This window comes from Chelonia mydas, chromosome 18, assembly GCF_015237465.2.
Source record: "Chelonia mydas isolate rCheMyd1 chromosome 18, rCheMyd1.pri.v2, whole genome shotgun sequence".
Taxonomy (NCBI): domain Eukaryota; kingdom Metazoa; phylum Chordata; order Testudines; family Cheloniidae; genus Chelonia; species Chelonia mydas.
Genome location: NC_051258.2, coordinates 14,192,556 through 14,217,808, shown reverse-complemented (window position 1 = coordinate 14,217,808; position 25,253 = coordinate 14,192,556). Strand labels below are relative to the sequence as shown.

Sequence of the window (25,253 nt, the reverse complement as noted above, 5' to 3'; positions counted from 1 at the left end):
CAGATTCTTTTGTTGCTGCCTAGCCCAGTATCCTTTGTTCCTGTGAGGCTGGGCTGGGTTTGTCCCATACCTGATGAGGTGTGAACTGCCTCTCTGTTCTTGGAGAGTTTTTGCCTGTGCTTGTTTAAGTCATGAGGATACGTTTTCAGCCTCATAACTATATACATGAAATTATAACCTGTAACATTACTGTAACAATTACTATAACATCACTATAACAACCAAGCTCAGTGCATCATGAGCCTTCCGAAGGTTTCAGAGTAACAGCCATGTTAGTCTGTATTCGCAAAAAGAAAAGGAGGACTTGTGGCACCTTAGAGACTAACCAATTTATTTGAGCATAAGCTTTCGTGAGCTACAGCTCACTTCATCGGATGCATCCGATGAAGTGAGCCTTCCGAAGACGCCCAACATGACAAACTTTGCATTGGATACCACACAGTCATTTTATAAAGATGAACCTGGGGGGGGGGGGGGGTGTAGGGTGTTCCCCCGAGGTACAGAGCGTCGCACCTGGTTTGTATTATAAGGTGATATGATCTTCTGGCCTGTCTTTGCCAAATTTCCAAAGTGATGTGTTCCCTTACAGATTCCAAGGACAGCTTTTTTTTTTTGCTTTCCTGTGGAATTTAGAAGGACCTTTCTGAACAAAGGATGTCAGCAAAAGATGTGAATGAAAACTTATTTTACCAACTCAAAGGGGTTTTCTCCCAAAGCAAGCAATGAAAGATTCCCAGAATCCTGTGCACCGTGGCCCTGATTCAGGAAAGCCAGCCTTATTTAGGACAACATTTAAGCATATGCATTTTAGAGTCTGGGCTTTTATGAACAGCTTAGATTGGTTTGCTTGTACAATTCCTAACATACTTTCCGCTCTGAATAAATAACCAGATCTTAATTCTTCTGATCCCGCTCCATCAGGAACGTGAAGAAAGGAAAGGCAACTGAGCACAAAGACCAGCTCTCGCGGCTGAAGGAACGTGATCCTGAATTTTACAAGTTCTTGCAAGAAAATGACCGCTCCCTGCTGAACTTTGATGACTCGGACGACTCTGACGAGGAGGAGAAGGGGCTGCACACGCTGCCTGAAACGCTCGAGGTACTGGGTTCTGGAGGATGGAGGAGTATCTTAGGCATCTTTAAAATAGGTTACCTTCATGGCATAACCATTGCTTGTGAGTTTCAGTGCAACGGCTGAATTTGCTTCGGGTGTGTGATGGTACAGAGCAGTAGGGAAATGTCTCCTCAAAGGTCTGCAGGCAGTTAGGGCTGGTGGCCTGGAAACCAGTTGTTGATTTAAATAATAATAGTGCAATAATCTAGTATTTCCAGCAGCCAATCACCTCCCCCTGAGCCTTGCAGCATCCCTGTGTGGTGATAGGGTATTGTTCTACATGGAGACACTGACATCTGGCAACGGTCCTCCTCTTCCACATTCCCTGGGCTTTCTGCACTTTCCCACCCGCACACTTGGGAGAGTCTCCCACGTGCAGAACACCCTTACTCTCCTCCAAATCGCTCCAGACGGCCCCCTTCTTCCTATTATTTATTATTTTATTTCCATAGATCGTAGGGGCCCTCATTGTGGGCCAGGACCCCGCTGTGCTAGGCGCTGTAAATTTCTGCACACACTCTGGTATTTGAACTGCTGTCCTGTACGTCACATGTGCCTGTGTAAGGCTGTGAGCTCTTTCTGGGGGTGACGTCTGTTTGCGGTCGTAGAGGGCTTTGTTCTTACTGCCTCTGAGTCATACGCATTGCTAGTGACAGAGCCAGGAGGAGAATCCACTGCCTCCAAGGTCTGGGCTACGCTTCATGTAGGGTGACGTAGCTACCGCACGCGGGGGTGTGGATTTTTCACGCCTAACGCCTGGTGTGGATGCATCTAGGTCCTGGGAGAGGCAGAGTTCCTACAGTGGCAGAGACACCCCTTTGGTCACTGCAGTCTGCACCTACGCTACTGACTTACAGCGTCACAGCTACAGTAGGCCCACAGTGTAGACGTGGCCTGACCTCCTGTCAGCCGCTCTAGCCACTTGATTTTCCTTTCAAGGGGCGGTGGTGGGCGGGGGAAACGGAGACTGATCTGCAAACCCAGCGCCACCCTGTCAATGTCTCTGACCGTTGTAGGAAGCAAGTGACGAGGAGGAAGAGGAAACGGTCAAGCGGAAGAAAGCTGACTTTATCACCGTGACCTTGAAGATGGTGGAACAATGGAAACAGGCTGCAGAGGTGAGAGATGAGCCCACTGTTTTGTAAGTGGGGGGAGAGTTTTGGCCCGATTGAAAGGCCTCCCTCACAGCACAATGCTGAGATCCTTGCTTTTTAAAAACATATGGACACTAGGCACCAGGGAGATGGCCCAGGCCCTGGGCCTGCCAGCTGGGGGGCGAAGTGGGTGAAATGTCTTTGCCTTGCTGCCTCTTGGTCTGTGTTTGGTTCCTGTCACTGCTAGTTAAAAGCACAAATGTTATTCTCAGGCCTGCTCTCCACACAGTCTTTGTACAGTACAGCGATGTCCTGTTTTATTGAAATAGTTAAAACTGGTACAACCTCCCTGCAGATGCAGTTAGACCAGTATCGCTTATGCCTCTTCCCATAGGGAATAGTTATACAAATCTGAGGCAACTTTATGCCAATATGGGGCAGGCAGGGAGGTTGTACAGCTTTAATTGCATAGCATAGTTAGTGCAGGGCAATTATTGTGTGTAGACGAGCCCTAAGTAACTGCCTGATTGTATTATTTGCTCCCTTCTATCACACCACTGCATCGTCTCCTGTTCGTCCTTGTAAGGGGTTGTTTGTGCTCCCCACTATGGCACCTCCTGCTGGTTGCTCTGGGAATTAGCTGTGTCCATCAGCAGGGCACCCTCCTCTTGTGGTGTCTTACTCTCTGTTACTGCTTCTCCAACATCTCCGCTGTCTGTGGGGACCTGCGTTGCTCCCGGACCATGGCGTCCTCTTCAGCGCACGGCGCTCCATCTGTGCCCCAGCCCGTTGTCTCCCCCCTTCCTGGGGAACTGGCAGTCCTTCGCCCGGCCTCTTGCCGCCGTGGCGAACTGCAGTCCTTTGGCTGGCCACTTCCTTCGGCGGCCAGTGGGGCAAAATGGGGGGACCCAGGCCCTGGGACCTTATAACTGGCAGCCGCTCACTGCGTTGCTTTCCCCTCTGCAGCTACCTGCTTTCCTTGGGCCACTTCCCTGTAGCCCCAGAACCTACTCGGCCCCTGTATCAAGGCCTCCGTCTGGGAGCCAGCCAGGCTGGAGCTCCGCTTGCCCCCCTGACCCTGCCCAGCACTGCTGTGTCCCAGGCACGCCTCTAAAGGCAGCCAGTCCTTCTCCCTCAAGCTCCAGGGAGAGTCTGAGCTCCTCTCTGCTCTGTGGCCCTTCTTATAGGGCCCAGCCTGGCCCTGATTGGCTGCTTCTAACCCTTCCTCTGATTGGCTGGGTTCTGCACAGCCACTCCAAGGGCTGCTATTAACCCTTTGCCAGCCAGTGAGGAGCAGCTGCCCCGTCACAGTCCTCTTAATTTAGGGACCAATCCCACATGCGCTGATGTACATGAGTGACTTGACTTGAATGTGTGGAGGTTGCAGCATGTGACGGAGAGCCAGCCGGCCCGGTCCCCTGGGTCTGTGCGCGGGTGGCTAGCCCATGCTGCCTCTGTTGCTGTGTCCACACTGCTATATTTAGTATGCTGGCTCAAGCTGAGCTAGTGTGTATCTGTGTTCCCAGGCTGGGAGGCTCGCTCCCAGCTCTAGTGTGTAGACATACCCACAGGGTCCCATTGATTGTATGCTTTCGGGACAGGCTTCTCTCTGACTCTGAATGTCTTCTGTGTAGTATAAAGGTCCCCCTTGATAGTTTTCCTCCCCCAGACTGTGGCTGCAATCCCCAGAAATCTGGAGTCCTGATCTACTTGTTTTTTGGATCATCTGGTTTAGAATCTGTGGCTGAAGGGCTGTTGGAGCCCATGTTCGGAGAGGCTAATGGTCTCCTGTGGTTCGGGGTGTGCCTCCAGGGCAAAGCTGTGTGTATCAGGTGTGAGAGAGAGCAAATTTGGTGCTCGTCCACCTCGGCAGCATCTTCTCACCCAGAAACCTGTACACAGAACAGCATGATAGAATGAGCACGCTGAGCAAGACGGTTCTGCCAGCCGGGTAACATGTGGATGAGGCATCTGGCTTGTTTAGCTGTGACACTGGCACCTGCATGGTTACTGGCTTGACCAGGGGGTCTCAGCTTCAGTTTGCAGGCTGTGTTAAGAGGCTAGTGCGACTCCAGGGTTTCACATGAGGTCACGGAGCGAGTGAAGTTGCACATCTGGTCTTCACTCCCAGGTTTCCACCGAAGCACTCTGCGTCCTGCATGTCCTGCAGATTTTTTTAATAGGGTTTGAACACTATGTAACGTGCCTCAGTCTCCCCAGCTGTGTGAACGGGATACTCATTCTTTCCTGTTTCTGTGAAGCACTTTGAGCTCTACTGATGAAAAGCGCATAATGAGGGATGATTGTTAATGAAGGAATAAAGCTGCCTCCATTTTCCTCTCCCTTTATTGCTGACATTTCTTTATTCCTCTCTCCCAGAAGCAGCTAACACTGAGGCTCTTCCATGAGATCACTCAGGCCTTTAAAGCATCTGTGGCAACTACCAAAGGAGATGACGGTGGGGCCGACCCCAGCAAATTCAAAGTCACCGACAGTGCCGGTGAGAGCTTTTGTTCCGGCTAGAGGCTGTCGAGGCTTATTTCATAGGGGGCAGGTGGTGTGGAATAAGGGCCTGGGGACAAGGCCTATCAGGAGAAAATAAAATCAGTGGAAATGAAAATGATCTTCATCCCAGTTCCATGCATATCTCGTGGCTTTCAGTTTAACAGCATAACTCCTCCTGATGACAAAGGTTCTACACGGGGACAGCCCCACCTTGTATAGTGCCCATTCTGGAAGGGGGTCCTGAAGCAGCAGGATTTCAGCTAATATTGTTCGGGCGGACCCGAGACAGCACTGAGGGATGTCGGCAAAAGTAGCCTTATCTAACAGCCCCATTTGCTGCTATGGGGATGACCATGTCTCACCTAAAATTGTGACTTAGCGTCAACCGCCGATTCTTCCCTCGCTGCATTAATTTTATTTATTTGAAGTATGAAAGAATTGTCCCAACTCATGCGCATCTGTCCCCCGGAAATTTAGTTGCTGCCTACTTTTTGAGAAATGTGGGTGCTGGAAAAGCTTCTTAGTGCACCCTGCTTAGAATCAGCCCTGGATCGTTGCCACATTTCAGAATCGATTGAGGGTGTTCTCTCTCCACTCCGTAGTGCCCATGTGGAACACTACAGCCGCTCAATGTGGCTTCCCTTCAAGGCAATCCTTCGTTTTTCTAATTCAGTAAATGACATAGTAACAAGGTGCTGTCTGATGACATTGCTTTAAAAAAACACCACCAAAACACGTAATTCCTGGTTTCTTGCCTCTTATTATTCTTTGTAGTACCTAGCAGCTCCAATCATGGACCAGGGCCCCCGTGTGTTAGATGCTGTGCCAACCCAGAGCGAAGAGAGGGACCTCATGCGCAAGGGGTCCTTGTCCAAAGAGCTTACAATCTAAGGAATCTTACTCTTCAGGAAGGAATTCCTGAGTGGGAGTGGGTGGAGAGAGAGAGTAGACTGATTTGTGCAAACCTGTGAAAGACCCCCAGGTCCTGTTCTGAGCTCAGTGGTGACAGTTCTGTTTCAGGTTAGCAAGGGGGCCGGGAAGTGAATAGGAAACCAGTCATAAGTATTTTACTGACATGTTCTTTTTTGGTTCAGTATTTAATGCCCTGGTGTCCTTCTGCATTCGGGATCTCTTTGGCTGCCTGCAGAAACTGCTTCAGGTGAAGGTGCTGAAAGATAAATCAAAGTAAGTTCCAGGCAATTGCACTGCAGATAAGTGTCGTCTGGGCCTTTCCCAGCACTGAGGCCTGGGCATGCCGGTGGAAGAATTGACAGAGAAGCAGCTCTTGCAGGTGGAAGAATTGGCAGAGATGCAGCTCTTCCTGTGTAGTGGAAAAACCATTTGTCCGTGCCTATGGGCTTCTTATCCTTGAGCCTCAATCCTTCTGAATTCTCCAGTGCAGGAGGTGTCCAGCGTGAACCTTTTCCTCCTGCACCGGGGAATTCTGAAGGAAGTGGCATTTTATTTGGGGTGAAGGGAAAAATGGTTTGTGACTGACCTGCTTGCCCTTGAGATGTGACTTGGTAGCAATTCACCCTACTGCTTTCGATGTTTACTGCTGTGGGTGTGCTAGGCCCCAGATTCTGGTGGGTTGAGAGCAGGAGCTTCCAGGTTTGACCTGGTCTGCGTTAGATCATGGATGGAATGGGGAACAGCAATGCGCAGCTGGGCTAATGAGGGTACAATTAATCCTGTGTTCCTAAATGCAGGCGTCAGTCCAGAAGCTCTGTGTTGCATTCCTCTCTGCTGTCATCTGAGCTGACTAGAGCCTTCATTAGAGACAGGGGGATTTCTGACTCATGGGCCCAGTTTTGTTCGCTGGAATTCTGGTTGGCTGCCAAACTGCCTTGGGCTGGGATCTCGTACTGACCCACGGTAAACAGGGTTCGGCTAGAGCAGTACTTGGAAGGGTGACCTCCAGGGGTCATCCAGGGCTGCTGGTACCATTCTTAGCTCTGAGTCCACCCTGGACCAGCGTTACAGTGGTGCTGGAAGTAAAGCTCTGACCACCTGTTAAAAGATCCCCAAGCACTCTCTGCAAAATGTGTTAGTCCCTCTGTCCTGGCCGTGTTCCACCTAGGGTATCTGTGTTCTTCATTTACCAGAATCTTCGCTGCGGTTTCCTTCTCTTTCTGCCCTACAGTCTTATGCAGTGTTATGTAGCAGGAGTGTTCCACCCCAAAGGTGGTCGCACTTACACAGGCATTACTCTGTCTGCCATGCAAGTGTGAAAAGTGCAAAGGCATCCTAGGCAGGTTTTAATGCTACTATTGTTAATGTCCCTGTTTGGCCTGGTTAGGGATGGGATGGGGGTTGAGGTCAACTCCGAATTTCCTGTTGGCGTTGGTGGCGAAGCGTAAGTCTCCGTTCCCTGTGCTGTTGCTCTGAAATAGCAATATAGTGCTGATTGCAGAGAACAGTTCCCTCTTTCCTCCTTGCACTCCTTACTGATGCGAACTCTGTGTGAAGTCCATGGTAGGTTTGCCTGGCAAACACTCAGCCCTGCAGTTATTAGTTCATGTGGGCGTGAGCTCATGAGTGGCACAAGTGAGATCTGTGCTTTTTCTCACGCCGGCTGGGCCACTCATAATTGTACGTCATAATCCGTGTACCTCCAGCCGTCTTGCAATAGAAATCAGTCCTATTTTTAAGCCACGGCCTCGGGATGCCTGAACAGAAGGCAAATGGGGCTGAATGCCAGACACCCCCGCTCCATTTCAGCATCCGTTCTGTTAGCCAGATGGAGAGGGATGCGCGGGAGCTTCCCTTTGTGCCCTGGAGTAATGTCGTGCAGGCCTGGGGCACCCTTTGGATGACAAAGCCTTACTCCTTTTATAATGAGATTGTAACACTTTTACGCCCCCCCCTCTCCTCGCCGTGTGGAAGATGCTGGTTTCCTGGGAGTTTCCATAGTGTAATGATTCATTGTCACTTTTAGCTCTAAACTAAACGCGACTCCCACTCAGCCTGTGTTCTCTCCCTGTTCATTCCTAGGATGGTGCTGCCCTCTACCAGCCCACTCTGGGGCAAGCTGAGGCTGGATGTCAAGATGTACCTGAGCTGCACCATCCAGGTAAAGACCTGCAGCATGTCTGTTAGGAGGCTGTTGTCCTGGGCACTGCTGGGTTTCTGTTGGGAAGCAGGTTTATATTTTGGGGTCAGGTGCCTAGGAGCAAGGGAGATACACTGCTTGCTTCTAGCTAACCGTCCCTTTAAAGGTGACACCTCGCCACCTAAACACAAATGAGCCCGTTGACAAAGCAGATGACTGTTAGTGGCATTAATTGCTCTGATTTCACAAACTTAGCTTCCTTCTGGGAGGCAATTCTTGCAGTTTTAAGGTCACGCCTGCCTTCTGCTCATCTCGAAATCTCATCAGGTTAAAGTCGTTTCAGGTCCTGGGCCTGCTTCATAATGGATGCTCCCTTTCCTGCAGTGAAACCTGCAATGAGGTTGAGTTTATCAGGCGCCATATCCCAACCTCACCAACTATAATTCTGCTGCAACTTTATTAGAAGATCCCACCTGTGCTAAGTTGCTGGTGTCCAGTTTTCCAGGGAGGGTCCATGTGTGTTTATAAAGCTGGGTTCCATTCCTCCTAGATCAAGATTTTTGGGGAAGACTTAGGGAAGCCAACAGACTGTTTCATCGTGTACCCCCAAATGAGGGAGAGTTGGACTTAAAAAACAACAAAAAACAAGAAAAGAGCATAAATTGTTCATTCTCCAAGGCAGTGGTGGGGCTCTTGGGGGAAGGGAGAGCAGGTAAACAAAGTGAAAGTGCTGACACCCTTCCAGGGCATAAGCCGGCAAAATGATTCAGCAGAAAAGCATTCTTGAGCAGCAAAGCCTTTTCCTCGAGGGGTTGTGCTTACAGCAAGCAAGGTAACTAAGGATTGCAATAGAACAGAAAAAGGCATCTGTCCAATGGGGATAATTATACTTCCCTCCCTTAGAGAGCTAACGATTAAAAGCTCTAGATAAAAGCTAGGTGGTATTATTATTATTATGTATCATTAAGATGTTTCAAGCTTATAGGACAAGAAGCAATGGGCTTAAATTGCAGCAAGGGCAGTTTAGGTTGGACATTAGGGAGTTAAGCGCTGGAACAAATTGCCTAGGAAGGGTGTGGAATCTCGGTCATTGGAGGGTTTTAAGAGCAGGTTAGACAAACACCTGTTGGGAATGGTCTAGCTCAGGGGTGGACACACTACAGCCCACGGGCCATATCCGGCCCGTCCGACCATTTAATCTGGCCCTCAGCTCCTGCCGGGGAGCGGGGTTGGGTGTTTGCCCGCTCCGGTGCTCCCGCTGGGGAGCAGGGTCAGAGGCTTGCGCAGCTCCCAGGAAGCAGCCGGCAGGACCTCCCTCCGGCTCCTACGTAGTACGTGGAGGTACGGACAGGCGGATCTGCATGCTGCCCCATCCGCAGGTGCTTCCCCCGCAGCTCCTATTGGCCGTGGTTCCTGGGTAATGGGAACTGCAGGGGTGGCACCTGCGGACAGGGCAGCGCACAGAGCCGCCTGGCTGTGCCTCGAAGCCAGAGGGGGGATTTGCTTCCAGGAGCTGCTTGTGGTAAGTGCCGCCCAGAGCCTGCACCCCTGAGCCCCCCACCCTGTGCTCCAATCCCCTGCCACAGCCCTGATCCGCCCTCCGAATCCCTCGATCCCAGCCCAGAGCCCCCTCTTGTACCCCAGAGCCCTTACACCCACCCCCTGCACCCCAACTCGAAGCCCCCTTTTGCACCCTGAACTCCTTATTTCTGGCCCCAATGCAGAGCCCGCACCCCCAGCCAGAGCCCGCACCCCTACCCCCAATTTCGTGAGCATTCATGGCCCGCCATACAATTTCCATACCGCGATGTGGCCCTCAGGCCAAAAAGTTTGCCCACCCCGGTCTAGCTATTCCCTAGTTCTGCCTTGAGTGCAGGGGACTGGACTAGATGACCTCTCGAGGTCCCTTCCAGTCCTACACTTCTATGATTCTGTGTGGTCAACTCAAAATCTAGACAAGTTAAAAAGTATTTCCAGTTCTCTGCCTGCTCTCGAGCAGACCCGCTCGCCCAACGTTATGCTGGCTTTATAATCATGCTCCCGTTTTTAAAAAATATGTTTTACTCTCTCCTGTGGCTGTGAGAGAGACTTGCAGGCGATAGCTGCCAGCGACCACAGCGTGATATCCAGGCTTGCGTAAAGGAGAGCAGTGGAAGGGATAAAGAGGAGACCAATTGCCTCCTCTTTCAGCTGTGGTGATTTGCAGTGTGAGTTGGCACAGTAGCTGGTAAAACACTTTTCAGCACCGCAGTGACTGTAAACTCGATGTCCCTCTAAATAAACACCCCTCAACTTGGGTTTTGGCCCCGAGAGGGCTGAGCCTGCCCTTCCCAAAGATATTAAGCTGTGGTGTGTCTGTTCTCTACCCCCTTCACCCTAGAAGCTGTTAAGGAGTCTGTAAGGAGCTGGCCTGTCTCCCCAGCTCAGGAGGGGCACCTTGCCCACAGTCTTGTCAGGCCTTTCCTTCAGGCACAGTTTATCCTTCAGACACAATAAAATGGTTCTGGATAAGTCCCACTTATAAACCATCTCATCCCCTGACCTGGGATCTTCTGCTGGGGACCCGAGGCCGGTTCCCCGCTGCTCCAGGGCCTGCCAGAGGAGCGACGTTCCTCTTGCAGCTTTCCTTCCCAGCCGAGCACTTCTTGGCTTTTGTAATCCCTTAACCAGTCTCTGCTGGGAGGTAGCTGATCAGGCAGTGGCCAGGCTAGGCTCAGGTCCCCTTAAAGGACCAGCCACGCAGTAAGAGAGCCACTCGGTAACCCTTTTGTGGAGTGGGAGTTAACCCCTCAATCACCTGCTAGTGCCTCTGCTCTCTGCCAGAGGATTGCTGGGGAAAGCCTGTAAATCACTGGGTTGCTGCCACCACCACAGCCCAGGAGCCATGTTGGCTGTTCTCAGCCTCGTGTAGGCAAAGGCATACTCATCGGTGCTCCTGGCCAAACCCTCGTCCCCCCTGCCATCGGAGGTAGCCTCTTGCCTTCCCTAAGGCTCACTAACCAAGTGTGGCGAGAGCCAGGTCCCTCTAAGCAGCAAATTTGCCACTGCGCTGGCCCTGCTCCCGGATTTGCTCCAAAGTTCTTTTGGCTTGGCTTCTTGTAGCCCGAACCCCAGAGTGCGGGTTGGGCTGCACCGCTCCTGGCACCCAGGAAACGTTTGGAGCTAACGGGAACGGAAGAAGTTGGGTGGGATCCGCGGGACTGACCACAATCTCATTTTGCCTCCCCCTTGTAGCTCCTGTCTTGTTTAACGGAAGCTTCTGTCGGAGCTGCTGTCCTTCACCACGTCAACGCCATCGTCCCTTATTTCTTGTCGTTCCCAAAGCAGTGCCGCATGCTGCTCAAGGTAAGGCACAGAATAATGGAAACTTTAATTTAGAGAGAAGTGAGACCGTGTGTACCCCACATGGTATTGGATATTTGGGGTTGGTTACCCTGCCAGAACAGTGTCTGGGGCCCTGAGCTCAGTTCCCTGTTTTCCTGGGCTGTTCTTCCGTTAAGCACCCAGGCCTCCATTTATCGTCGTTAGGTGCCAGCCGTCACCCTTCCGCCGAGTTCAGCGGGGGCTTGGATCCGCCTGCACGTGGCCGTGAATCCCCATGGCACGTCGTGCAGGAGTGGTACCCGTTCCGGAGAGACGTGGTGGTGATACAGCGAAGCTGTTTTCCTAATCGCCTGGAGAGTAATTGCTCCCTGTGGGGTGTCTGTGTACGTGTGATAGCGTTTTCCTCTGGAGGCTCGGGGGTGGAATATTTGTGCAGTGACTTTCTCTCACACACTCAGCAGTTGTGGGTGACAGAGCGGGAGGAGGAGTGGCATGTGGGCAAGAGGGCAACGGGAGCGTTAAATCAGAGAGGTCTGACAGTGCAGAAGGCGAGCCGAGCTGGAGACATGTATGGCCGGTGATGTTTGTGGTGCTGCATGCTGAGATAAGGGTAATTTAAATCACTTGTTTTGAGGCTTCTCACTAGCACTGTCAGGGAGGAATTTTCTGTTCTGCACAATTTATCAGGTTCTGCAGGGGATTTTTGCCTCTCTGAGCTGCTGTGAGAGATGGGATACTTACAATGTGTTCTCTCGAGGTTTCAACCATGATCACTGTCCCACTCTACCGGATGCCTAGTAAGAGAGAATCCCTGCCCCAAAGAGCTGGCAATCAAACTAAACTAAATAGATGATTTCCATTTGACAGATGGGGAGCATAGGTCCTAAGAGTAAATGACTTGCCCCACGTCCCACAGGGAGTCTGTGGCAGAGGCAGGAATCGAGTCCAGGTCTCTTGTGTTCTGGTCCAGGTCTCTTAGCCACATCCTGCATCTTAATACTGGACTTTGATAAGCCAGTGATCTGAGGTGGTGCAGCAAAATCCTGGCTCAGAAGCCTCTGTATTGCGTGTTTGGCATCTGTCTGTTCTTTAAGGCCAGGGTGGGGATTGAGAAGTGTTTGGAGAGCATTTGGTTTCCAGGAACCACAGTCAGGTTGGCTCTGGCCTTGAGTATTGGGTGTGCTCTGTGTAAAACGACATGATACGCAGAGGACTTCCTTTTCACAGGGTTGGCAGAGCGCTGTGTGACACAGAGCTGCCTGTAGCTAGAAGAGAGGCTTCTAGTTTGGTCAGGAAAAGCCTGGGGGGAAGTTTGACTCAACTTCAAAGGTAGATGCCTAGATCTAGGCGTCGAAGTCCATGTGTAGGCCTCCACGTATGAGCGGCCTGACTTTCAGGGGCGCTGAGCACATGCAGCCCCTGTTGACGTTAGCAGACAGATGTGTTTGAGGGCGTTGATCTTGGCGCGTAACGTGGAGGTGGGTCACAGCCAGGCTGTGGGCATGGGATGGCCGTTAGTGCTGAGCTCCTGACGGCTGCACAACCTGCCCTTCCTCTCTGTCTCTCCGAAATGAAGGGTCAGGGAAAGCTCTGGCCTCTCTGTTGATGGGATGGGATCCTGTCCTTTTGCTCACACGAGCCTCTCTCCCTCCTTTCCTCTTTAGCAAGCCATCCGTCTGTGGAGCACGGGCGAAGAAACAGTGAGAGTGCTGGCCTTCCTGGTACTGAACAAGATTTGCCGCCATAAAAAGGAGCTGTACCTGAACCCTGTGCTCAAGGTAATGGCAGGGTGTGCTCTTATAACAGTAATATCTAGCTGTTAACATCTGCAGATCTCAGTGTGCTTTGCAAAGGAGGCCAGATGCATAATCTCCATTTTGCAAATGGGAAACTGAGGCATGGGAGGTAAAGTGACTTTCACAAGATTACCCAGCAGGCCAGTGGCAGAGCTGAGAGTAGTAGCCAGGTCTCCTGAGTCCCAGCCCAGTGCACCATCTGCTAGGCCATGTGATCTGCCTCTGTGAGCTGGGCTATGCTGCTGCTCTGTCTCCGATGGCGTGTAGACATACCGGCATGCAAGGATCCTAGGGCGTGGGCAGCACTCAGGCTGGCCCCTGTCCCGAGCACGGATGTGCTGGAAGCCAGGCGGTGGCGAGTTTTTGGCTGAGGGTTGTTGGAGAGCATTCCTTCCCTGCCCGGATTTTCATTCTGACTCCCGGTTCGTGCCTTGCCTTTTCCTGCAGCAAATGTACATCTCCTACGTGAAGAACTCCAGGTTCACCTCCCCCAACGTCCTCCCCATGATCAACTTCATGCAGCGCACCCTGACGGAGATGTACGCCCTGGACACGCAGGTGTCCTACCAGCACGCCTTCATCTACATTCGCCAGCTTGCCATTCACCTGCGTAGCGCCATGACCGTGAAGAAGAAGGTAGGTTCCAAACCCCAGCTCGGTGAACAAGTCCACGCGGGGAGCTTTGCAAGCTGCTGTTACGCACCCACAACGTTGGCTTTAACTCAGATTGATGTGTGGCCTTGTGCATGGTGAGACAGGGGAAAAAAAATCCCGGTCCCTGCTTCAATGCTGCTGGTTACTACATTTGGGAGACGTGGCAAGGAGAGGAGCAGATTGCCCTGTTGGAGCATCGCGGCTGAAATGCCTGTTCACCCTGGAGCCTTAAGCTGGACCCTGAGCAAGGGCATCTCGTCTCTTTAGGCAAGCTGTGCTCCAGGCCCGGCGCTGGGAAGGGGGTGGGAGGGCTGTGTAGATGAGACCTTTAAAACCAGGGTCAGTCTGCTCAGCATAGACCGTTAAAGATCTCTGAGTAGGAGTTTGCCCCAGCATCCTTGGCTAATTACCTCTTCCCGCTCAGTGCACCCCACTCCCAACTGCTGGGGAGTTGTGCACCTGCCTAGCCTGGGCCAACCCAGTGGTGGGAGAAGTGACTTGCCTGTGTGTGTGTTTTGCAAAGTGCTTCAGTCTCTTTGGGGTTGAACGGCACTGTGTAAATAGAGACTGGATCTGGATTCTCTCTCTGACAGAGACTCCCTACCGGAATTGGGGAAGCTTGGAGTCCTTGGGGGATGGGCGGATGATTTTGTACTTCATGTTCTGGTGTCACTCCCAGGAAATGCTTTTTCTGGAGCCTCCATTATATACAATATTTACAGTTTGATTCAATGGCTGTCAACACCCCCACTATACAAATTATTCCAGCACCCCTGGGAGAGCACTGACTGGTGCGTGTTAGGGACCCCACTGGAGTACATGGTGGGAAGTCAGCTGGCACATGGGGGACATCCTTGGAGAACTCAGGGGAAGTTAGTGCCGGTGGGATTTTGATAGCATTGGGCTTGGTAGGAACTTGTTTCACGAAGCAGGCAGCCAAGTCAGAAGGGGACCAGCCTGTTTCATGATGCGCTAAGGAGCCAGCAGGTGGCTGCTCTGCCAAAGGAAAGAGGGACCCAGAGTTTTGCCAGCTGCTCATGGGAGGATAAACGCTTTCATTTATGTCGCTGTTTGGGTTTTTTAGCAAGGAGGTGGAGAGCAAATACTGGCAAGGTAGTTCTCTCTTCCCAGGCTATGTAGATCCTGGCAGATGTTCTCTCTCTCTCACCCTGGGCATCTCCTTCCCTTCGCCCTGCCGTGTATGTGAAATGAACATTTCAGCTGCTTAGCAAAACCCGGAGCACAGAAGATTATAAACCGCCCCTTATTTGTGGCTCTTTCCAATTGCGGTGTCTGCCTGGCGCATCTCCCCATCAGCGTGTGTCACCTGCCCAGGCCATTTCTGTAATTTCATTGAGGCAAGCAGCTAAGTCCCTCTGAAGCAGGCCTGATTTGGGCCCTGTCCAGTCTGACCTGTTTACACTGTCAGATTGCTAATCCTGTCTTTACCCGGGTTTGAGAAAACAAACCCTTGCGGATTAGTGGTTCGGTTGCTCCTGTGCACTGCAGGATTGGTTACCACTTAAATCTCCTAGATGCTCAGACATAGGGATAAACCCAGCCGAGATAAGCAAAGTCTGGGCCTGGGCATATGCCCATAATTGGATTATATTGGCTTCCTACACCTTCAGCCCTGGACCAGACAGTCCCCAAATCTGGTTGGTTTCCCAGGAGGGGTTTGAAAGTGGGGGCGGAAGGAGAGATTAAATTAGAGCGGCACGACCAGTATGCCCAAATCCCAACAACAAGTCAATTAGTGTGAAATGAGCACCGGGCGCTTACAGAAGCCATCGGCTGGTCCGAGCCGCATGGACGGGCGTGCGACCTGACCGAAGGGGGGAATGTTTACCTAAGCCCTACCACAAGGTGTTGGGCTTGTGTGTAATTCAGAAATGCTACAAGCAGGCAGTCCACTGTCCACTCCATGCACACACTGCTCAAGCACACGTAAGAGGAGACGAGCCGTAGTCGTCAGAGTTTATCACCCTTAGCTGACAAAAGAAAGAATCTCATTTGGTGAGAGAAATTTGGAGCCAAAGGCCCCTCACTAGGAGCAGCTGTGGAAGCTGCCAGCAGCTGGGATTTTTCTCCGAATTCTGAGCTTCTTGGGCCTGCAGCCTCTGGTTGAAAAGTCCCCGGAGAACTGGCTTCCATGTGGACTTTCTGGTGCTTTCAGCTGGGTGGGAAACACCGGCTGAGAATAGCTCTTTCATAGAAGGTTTTTATTTTTTCTGGTGTTCCGGGCTGCTCAGAACCAGGCAGGGAGGGGAGACACTTCCCAAGTTTATTTTGAAACTAGAAAAAAACACCTAACTCTTGGGTAGAGCCGTGGCCCGGTCTTTGCAGGTCTGAGCCAGCCTGCGTGATCTGAGAATGCAGTGACACGGCAAGTATTAATTACCCAAGTGACCTCTTGCGTTGTTTTGTCTGGTAACTAGGAAGGCGGCTCCTGGGCTGACATGCAGGCTGTACCTAGAAATAAAGCTGAAAGCTCACCCTGGGCCCTGCTTTTTTATGTTCCCTGGGCTCTGTAAAAGGAACCTGCTATTGCGGTGTCCCCTTGTAATTGGGTCTGTTTAACCCCTTGGAGGTGGGTGTGCTGGACGGGCCGGTCACGGCTGCATGAGGCTCTCTTTGACCCTGAGTGCACGTCGGCACGTCTTCAAAATGAATAGCAGTAACGCTCCCTGAGATTCAAAAGTGCTGCCCGTCCTCGTGATACCCGAGCGATGGAGCTTCTCTTTTAATACTGCAATTGAAGGAGTAATCAGAGCCCCCTGGTGGCAGCAGCTGGGCCCTGTGTCCTGCTTTGCCTGGGGAAATGAGATCCTAGTGGTTCTGCAGGTCACTTGGTAGGGGAGGTAGGTTCAGCGGGAGCCTTAGGGGACGGTTGCTGGGGGAAGCTGGTTCTGCCCTGTAGCTTTAGAGGTTTATTTTTCTTCTCTCCAGCGTGCGTGGACCAGGGAGGGAGTCAGCACAGGTGTAGAAGGATCTCCCAGCCTGGCTGCCCATGGGAGATCAGGGTTCGTCCCCCTTAGCCAGTGGACGGGAAAGGCCCATACACAGCATGGCCCTGCCCCTCCATATGCTGTGGGCTGAGGTGTTAAGGAGACGGAGCTCCGCTTGTGAAGCATAGCTGCAGATAAATGCCGCGAGGAACGACACACCGAGGGCAGTACTTAACATTTCCAAAGCATTGTGCAAACCTCTAGCCATCCCGTCTTCCTGGCTCCTGGACTAGGGCCTCCACCGCACAGCCCCCCCTTCTTCCCAGCGTAATGTAACTAGTCGCTGCCAGAGCCAGGGTTAGAATGCAAGAGTCCCCGGTTCCCAGTTGTGCGCTCCTTCCGCTAGACCGCACGGCCTCTGAATACAAAGGAGCCTGCGTGCGCGCCACGGAAAGGAGGTTCAGCTCCTATCTCGGCCGTTCGTTTGCCAAGCGTGTGCGCCTTTCCTTTTTCTGTAGGAGAACTTCCAGTCTGTTTACAACTGGCAGTACGTCCACTGCCTGGACTTCTGGTGTCGGGTCCTGAGCACCATCTACCCCAGCGAGATCATGGCGCCGTTAATTTACCCTCTGACCCAGGTCATCGTTGGCTGCATTAAGTAAGTAGGAACGGATAGTTCTCCCCCCGCCCTTATAAAACACTGGGCTTTGATTTCCCATGTGACAGATGTGGCCATATAGTCACATAGGGGATGGGCAGGGAGGGTACATATAGATTTTAACCCTTTGTTGTAGGGGACTGTCCTATTGCATACTGGGGGGCTGCTCTCGTGAGCTGTGATTTGTTGAAGCACCCCTGTTAGAAATCACTTGCTGCCATGTTGCTTGAACTTGCTATGAGGCTTCATCAAGCTACTTTTGTGCCCATTAACTGAGCTCACTGGTACGACCGCATCTGTGGCGTAGTGACTAAAGCACTGGACTGGGACTCGGGAGACCTGAGTTCTGTTCTAGGCTCAGCCACTGGCTTGCTGGGGGATCTTGGGTAAGTCACTTCACCGCTCTGTGCCTGGGTTTCCCCATCTGTAAAATGGGGATAAACTGTGACTTGCAGTGGCAGAGCCAGGGTGAGCATCTCACCTTGGGGTTCACATTGGGCCACCTGTGGCCGTAGCGGAGTGCCAGGCTCAGACGGTGCCTAGGAATAAGTGAAGGCTAACAGAACAGCTGATCCCAGCACCACTGCACTTCCCACTGAGTGCCTGCGTTCATAGACCTGTTGTGATTTCTCGTTCTAAAAGAAACCAAAGCAGCCCAGTCCCTTATTGAAACGAGTAACCTGGCCCTTAGTCCAGCCCACGTCTTTTTAACCTGAGCAGGGAGCGAGCAGTAATTTTGCTCTGTCCTGTTTTGTGATGGGCTGGCCTACAACCCGGAGCTTCGGGAGCCCCTTGCGCTCCTGTAACTTACCTGGCCTCTTCACTTGTAAAACAGTCCCCACGCTACAGCAAGCTCTTGTGGGGATAGTTCTTACCCCCCACCAATCATCATCATATGGGCTGTGTGGCCTAGTGGGTAGAGCATTGGACCAGGGCCTGGAAGACCGGGTTTCTATTCCTGGCTCTGCAACTTCCCTGCTGGGTGAGCTTGGGCAAGTTGCGTCCCCTCTCTGTGCCAGGCGGGGGCCATGATAGTGACCACATGTGTAAAGTGCTCTGAGATGTACTGATGGGGGTATTGCTGTGGCTGGTCTACACTGTGGCATGTGTCTCTGGCAACCCGGAGCCCAAGTCTGTAAGATCTCCTGTGCCTTTTGTGAGGTGCCCGCTGCCACTGAGGCCACTTAGCAAGCTGAGGCTCCACCTAGAGGCCAGCCTGCTAGGCTGCATTCCCTAACCTGAGCTCTCCACACCTCTTTCACTGCAGCAGCAGCTAACCATTGCAAGCCCCAGCACTGTGCCCAATCTTGCTGGATCAGCAGAGTTGCTTGTAGACAGGAAATTGAGGTAATTGAAACGGAGCTAGCTTGGTTTCTCCCTGCATCAGAGCCGCGGCAGGAAGGTGGAAGCAATGTTTGCCAAATAGTAGCTAGCAAAATCGATGGGGAAAGTTATTCTGTTGTCCAGCTTCTCGGAGAGCGCTGCAGACAAAGGAGGGTGACGTGAATTGCATTCTCCCAGCATTGTGTTGTGTTTACATTCACACTTTTCATACGCTCCAGGCTGCAGGCACACTGCAAAGCCGTGTTAATGCAGGGACTTCAGAAGCAGAAGGGAAAGCGCTTAATGTGCTGTGCAGCAGCTCACACGGGGTCGGGCTCACACAGGGTTGGGTGTTAGAGCCAGTTTCCAGGAGAAGAGGGCATTGTGTGTTGGCTGGAACAGGGCAGATGGGCTCTTGGTGTCGTGCCTTATCCAAAGGGTTCCTCTTTGAACAACATAATGTCCCCTTAATAGCATCAACGCTAGGTACGTGCTGAACTTCTGCTATGGGACATAAGCCCTGCCTGCTACTGCCTTTCTAAGGATAATGTCTACAGTCCAGCGCCGCAGCTGTGTCGCCATAGCACCATAGTGAAGCTGCTTCCTTCATCGGGGGAGAAGCCCGTTAGAAGTCACTGGGAGTCATTCCATTGACTTCCATGGGCGCTGACTGGGTCAGGACCATAAACTGTACATTGTGGCCACTTCATCCGCTGCTGAAATGCAGCCGCTTCTGGGGTGGAACCCAGCAGCAGCATAAGAGCGCACAGCCACTTCAGACAGGACGCGGAGATCGCAGCCAACCCCTTGGTTATCAGAATGATGAGCCTGTTCCTTAGAACCATAGGGTTAGAAGGAACCGCAAGGGTCAGCTAGTCTCTCTCCCTGCCCAGATGCAGGATTTGTTGTGTCTAAACCATCCAAGACAGATGGCTCTCCAGCTTCATTCTGAATCTGAAACTCTTCTTATCCAGGCTCTGATTATCTAGAGGCGTTGGATGTCCCCGAGCCATTTTGGGTAATCCCTTTCTTTGTACTGTTGCCTGCTGAAAGGACAGTAGACTTGGAGGAAGTATAGTCTAATGACATGGGTTAACCTTGGTGTCTGGGTCTGATTTTTAGTGCTCCTGCCCCGCCCTCGTGTGCAAAGAGTGTCCTGGGACCCTCGGGGCGTGTGAGAGGATAAAACCTCCGTGTTCTCTCTCTGCAGAAGTGTTCTGCCGGGAGTACAGTGCCCCCTAGTTTGGGCAGTGGCCCTTTTTTTATTGACTTGAAGGAAAGATTGTCACTGACAGCCCTTCCAGCAACACTGCGCCCCCGTCCACTTACTGGCCCAGGCCAGTCTTCCAGAGTTTATCGAATCTGATGCCTCGTGGCCTTGTTGCACTGAGAACTGTGTCAGCCCGTAGGCAAAAATCCAGTGCGGTAAATAAACATGTTAAAAACCATGCAGTGCCTGTGAGGGCTCGTGCATGGAAATGCGAACGAGCTCTCACGGCTATCCCATTGCAGGAATAAGCGTCTGGCACCCCCGCAGAGAGGGAGAAGGTGAATTGAGAGCCTTGGGGTTTTTATACCCTGGCGTGGGGCACTCTTGCTCTGATTGTCTTGTGTGCTTGCGCAGCTTGAGGTGCAAGCAGCCTCGTATTTATTTGCACACCTTGTCCCGGGCAGAGCAGCGACAGCCGGAGGCAGCGTTGCTATGGCGCTGGGTTTTTATTCCCAAAGGTGACATATCTCCTTTTATTTCCCTGGAGAAGAGAGAGCCGTCCATGCGCAAACACCTGAATGGGTCCGTTCATTGCCGCATCTCAGAGCTGAGCTGCTGTCATAGGGGGATTGAAGCCTTGTTGACTTGGGAGCTTCCGAGTGTAATTAGCCTCTGATTTTTTCTTTTATTTGCACACCAATGAAACACCCGGTTGTGTGACGGGAGAACTTGGGTCACGTGATTATTTGCCTACTTCCAGCAGACAGGCATAATGGGCCAAATTCAACCCTGATGCAACTCTGCTGAAGTCGGTGGAGTCACACCAGTGATAAATTTGCTTTTTGCAGTTCATCTTGGGATCTCTCTTAAATCTGAGCAACTGTGAGTTCAGCAAGGTGGGATAATCATTTAATAATAATAATGTAGTAGAGATTGCAGGGCCCAACTGAGATCAAGGCCCAGTTGTGCAAAGCACTGTACAGATGTAAAATAGGAAATGGGTCCTGCCCTAAAGAGCTTACAGTGTAAACAGATAAGACAGACCCAGGGTGGGAGGAAGGAAGGATTACCCTCCCCACAGAGATCTGGAGTAACTGGCCCAAGGTCACACTGGGAATCAGTGGCAGAGTCAGGAATCAAACCCAGATTTAACTACAGATAAGGTACATCTACCCTGGATGCTGCTTTCAGCAGCCTGTAGACTACGAACCTGCATAGCCCACCCTCCAGGGATATAAATATCAGGGTAGCCAGTGAGGCACGGCTTAGACACGTGTGACGGGGTGGGGGTATGCACGCGAGTATATAACCTACTCACCTAAGCCATGGTTCCCCTTCTACACTGCTGTTAGCTCCAGGGAAAGACTCCAGTGGTAGGGAAGGAGCCTTTCCCTTTTATCTCCCTTCTGCCAGAGCCTTTCACTTGCATTGCACATCGCTGTGTGGACGCAACCTGCTACGTGTTCTCAATGCTTGGCGACGCTGGTGTGTAGCGCAGATGTAGCTGTAGTTAGGTGCTTTCCTAACTCTGCCGTCTTGAGTGATTTCCCTGTCAATATTTGGATTCTGTGGGTATTTGGCAGCATCGGGGCTTGAAGAAGTGTGACCTTTTCTCTCTTTTCTTTTCTCTTCTCTTCTGCTGAGAACTTGACTCAATCTCCCTCTCCCTACCCTCCCAGGTTTGGAAGGAAAAAGGTACACTGTGCTTTGAAACATCGGTCATCTCTGAAATCCTGTGAGCGCCGTAACCAGAATCTGAGCTCTCCAATGCCGCCCGGCTGGTCTCAGGGCTCCCAGGGGTGATGAAGATAAAGAGGTTCAAACAATTGTCGGGATTCTCTTACCTTCCCTGCCATCCCCCCCAGTATCCCATTGCTGCTGCAGCACTTTAATTGTCCTGCAGACAAGCCTAGGCACTTTTTCACCTGTCCGGGCAGATAAATCAGCTGTCTAGGGCCACCGAAAGGTGAATTTGGAAAGTCCCAGGGAGAGCGGCAAACAGAATTTGCGGGCATGTGTTATGTACAGAGCCTCCTGGCGCACCATACAGCGAGCACGTAACGAGAGCAATGAGGGTTTGGGACTGCATCAGGAAATGGGCTTTGGGTTGGAGAGGGCTGGGAACAGACCCTGCGTTAGGTCCCTTCGTGAGCAAGCCAGTGGTACATCCAGGCTGGGGCGTAAGGGAGGGCGGATGTTGTCAGAAATCCTGCGTGTAAGAGAGCGAACGCAGTGTGGTAAATCATGGGGGTCTCGTTCCTTAGTCCCCTTGCTATGGCTGCGCTGGCAGACTCGGTCCTGCAGTTCCAACAGCTTCTCCGGGGCCCTGGGTTGCAGCTGCCTTTTTGGAGCAGCGGTAGCAGAGCAGAAATGAAGCCCAAGGGTCCATCGGGGACCACAGCAGGGGGTACCAGTGAGAAGTGCGAAGAGCCTGCAAAACATTCAGGAGGGACCAGGCTCCTGCACGCTTCTCTGTCCGCCCTCCCACCCCCTTCCTTATGGGTAACATGCACACGCTGGTGGGATTCCCACGTGGGCTGTTGGGTTATTTCTCCTGCGTCGCAACTTGCCGTAGGCATCTTCAATCAGCATCAGCATCTCAATCAGTGGCGGGATGCAGCTGCTGAGCGTTGTGTGTTTAGGGGTTGGGGCTCTCTGGGGAGTGGGGGAGGGGAACGATGCAGTCCATTTAGCTTTCTCAGGGTTTTATATCTTTTACTCTCTCTCAAATGTAGGGCCAGATCCTCAGCTAGTGTAAGTTGGCATAGCTTGTTTGGTGGCACTCTGCCCCGTTGCGCCAGCTGAGGATCTGGCCTTAGGGTCTTTAAAAGAAGAGGAGTGATTACACCTGCTCCCCTTTGCTTACACGCTCGCTCTCAGGGGCATGGAATAGTGCTAGGGGGAGTGTGCGGAGGAAAGCGTGAAGTTAGGTTCGCCCAAATGCTCATCAGCTCCTTGGGGCGGTTTTATTTTTAAAGCCGTCGTACTGCAAAGAAAGGATTCCAGTTCTTGCCCATTTCTCCATCCCTGGCTCTTTAGCGAATAAAACCTTGTCTTGTGGGGAAATAACACCCTATCTGCTTGGCGCCCCTCTGGGTAGGGTCAGTCTGTCGAGTTAGAGCCGCTGAGGGTTTAATCATTAAGCCTTGCTCGGCCTGGGGAAAAGAAGGCTGTCAAGAACAGTGATGATGGCTTAGATTTACCTGAGCAGGTCCCATGAAAATCTGGGTAGGGCTGCGTGCCATCTGGGCGCATTGGCTGAGTGAGTGCAAAGGGGAGTTTAACCTGTTCGAAAGGCCCTGATATACCTCCAGAGTGGGGGCTGCTAGTGTTAAGGATGGATAAGTATCTGGCGGCTATGAGCAGGCGTCCTTGCAGGAGGCAGGGAGTACGCTGTCGTTTACTCTCGGGTTGTTCTGTGTTTGTCGTACTCGGCATCGGGGGATTCGTGCCGGAACCTTAAATATGTTCTGGTCTGGGTTCCGCAGGTTGGTCACAGGCGTATCTTGAAACTAGCGTCGCACAGGAGCAAATAAAATAATACTGAAACCCTGGAGAAAATAATTTCTCTCCCGTTATTTTTTTTCTTTTCCTTCTACCCGAAGGTGGCGCTGTCTTCCTGCAAAAGGGCTGATGGACAGAGACAAATAGGGGGAGGGGGGGCGGTCGGTGTGCAGTTCCTTCTGCTGCACCACCTCATTACAGAAGGGGACTGGGGAGAAATTACCATCCGTCGAAGCCTTATTGCTCCAGGCGGGGACCAAGGCAGAATTTAAAATGTGCTTAAATAAGATAACTAGTAGCAGAGGGCTGCCTGCTAACCTCAGAATTAGCTCCCTCGTTTTCTTATTCCCTCTTCCCCCCGCCCCCCGCCGGCGTATAAAACACATTAAAAATGTATTCAGAAGGATGCTTCGGAGAAATGGACCCAGCGCGGCTCGAACTTGCACGTGATTGGGAGCAGATGGGATCCAGGCCAGGGAAAGCAGAGGGTTGGACGGGGAGAGGCGATGCCAGCCCAGCTGCAAGGGGCGGGAGGACCCGGTTTGCTGGGGGCGTCCCTTGGGATTGCTTACATCGCTCCTGCAAATAAAGAGCTAAAAGGGTGCAGGGGGTATGGCTGGGCTGGGGCTCTCCAGACACTGGGACAGAGGGAGAAGACTGCTCCATTGGAGCTCCTCCAATTCCTTCTGTTGTCTCAGGCGCCTCTTCCTGCCCTCCCCCCCCCCCCCCCCCCCCCCCCCGCCATTTTGGGGTGCCCCCTCATTTTTGTGCAGCTTTTGGCTTACCCTGGGACTGTCCAGTCCGACCTACTTTGGGGCCCTTCCAGCACATTTAATAAACACCAAGCTCCTCCAGGCTGTGCGTGTGAGAGTGCCTAAGCACCCCTTTCCATGGGAAGAGGAGATACGCTGGCATCTCGGGAACAGCCCGCCACTTGGCTGGGCTTAGACTGATGTAGGAGGGGGGCTTCCTGCAGCCTCCCCCGTCAGGCAGATGGTGGCGACCCAGAAGCGTAACAGGAGTTGCAGCGAGTGGAAAATAATCCTTGTCAGGCTGTTGTTGTCCTGCCGGGCCCTGGTGCACAGGAGAAGCTGGGCAGGCGTTCGGGGTGGGGGAAGGTTAGGGAGCGCGCCCCTTCGCAAAGGGAGGCATGAGCTGTAAACTCAGCAGCCTGAGCTAGACGCCTGGCTGGGCCTTGGAGGGACGAGCCAGCCCTCCCCCACCCCAGCGTACTCTGGGGCCCTGCTGCTTTTCTCATTCCGCTTCCGTCCCAGCCATTGGGAGGTTAGGCTGATTGCTGCTCCGCGGAGCACTCTGAAATTAATGGTCTGGGTTTACAATAAATCTATACCTTTAACAGGTTTATCCCTCGATCAATTAATTCCTGAGGAAGGCTTTCGTCATCTCCAGCGGTGCCAGCATGCGGGTGCAAAATAGATTTATTTCCATAATGGATCCAGTGATGATTATTTCACTATTTGGTGGGGGGAGAAAAAGGAGTGATTTATGTCGCCCACTGATGCAGATTCTCTCTGCTGCATTGCTCAGTGGTCTCTCTCTTCGGGGTTCACGTCTCAGAATCAAAGCTGTTCTCCGGGAACCACATTAAAAAGCACCTTTCTTAGCGCTAAAAGCATCATTATTAGGTGCAATTCATTCATAGCAAGGGGCTGGTGGATCAGATGCCTCAGCCTTGTGATGAAAACAGAGGGGCCCGAGTCAGTTTCTTCATTCCTAGCTCTGCCCCTCACTCATGTTGCGGGCTGAGTTGCTCCTCTTCTCTGTGTCCCCACTTATGAAATGGGGCTGCCGTGGAAACAGAGGATCCTGGGATGAAGGTGCTGCATATGCACTAATGAATTGAGATGGGCCAGAGAGAGATTGGGCCGTTACCTTCCTAGTTCAATTTCCTTAGCCATAAGCCCTGCGTTGCCTCTGCTGAGACAGCCAGGGCTGCAGCGGCTAATTATGATTGTGGCTTTTGTGATTGTAAATTACATGGCATGCACTTACTGATGCAAACCTCAGCCCTTGTTTCCCCAGTGGTGGTGGGAGGACTCCGTCCTGGAAT

General features: G+C 52.1%; 1 protein-coding gene across 6 annotated transcripts in view; it reads left to right on the top strand.

Annotated features, from left to right (window-relative positions):
- NOC2L (NOC2 like nucleolar associated transcriptional repressor) overlaps window positions 1–25,253 on the top strand; it is an 83,911-nt gene that overhangs the window by 3,691 nt on the left and 54,967 nt on the right. For 4 of the 6 annotated variants that reach the window (XM_007070252.4, XM_043531534.1, XM_043531536.1 and 1 more), the window contains exons 3-11: window positions 922–1,099; window positions 2,131–2,232; window positions 4,588–4,708; window positions 5,808–5,898; window positions 7,708–7,786; window positions 11,000–11,110; window positions 12,754–12,867; window positions 13,333–13,521; window positions 17,006–17,145. In XM_007070252.4, the coding sequence (XP_007070314.2) occupies window positions 922–1,099; window positions 2,131–2,232; window positions 4,588–4,708; window positions 5,808–5,898; window positions 7,708–7,786; window positions 11,000–11,110; window positions 12,754–12,867; window positions 13,333–13,521; window positions 17,006–17,145 (1,125 nt within the window). The remainder of the gene's footprint in view (window positions 1–921; window positions 1,100–2,130; window positions 2,233–4,587; window positions 4,709–5,807; window positions 5,899–7,707; window positions 7,787–10,999; window positions 11,111–12,753; window positions 12,868–13,332; window positions 13,522–17,005; window positions 17,146–25,253) is intronic. The other 2 variants (XM_027832291.3, XM_043531535.1) reach the window with 1 other exon arrangement.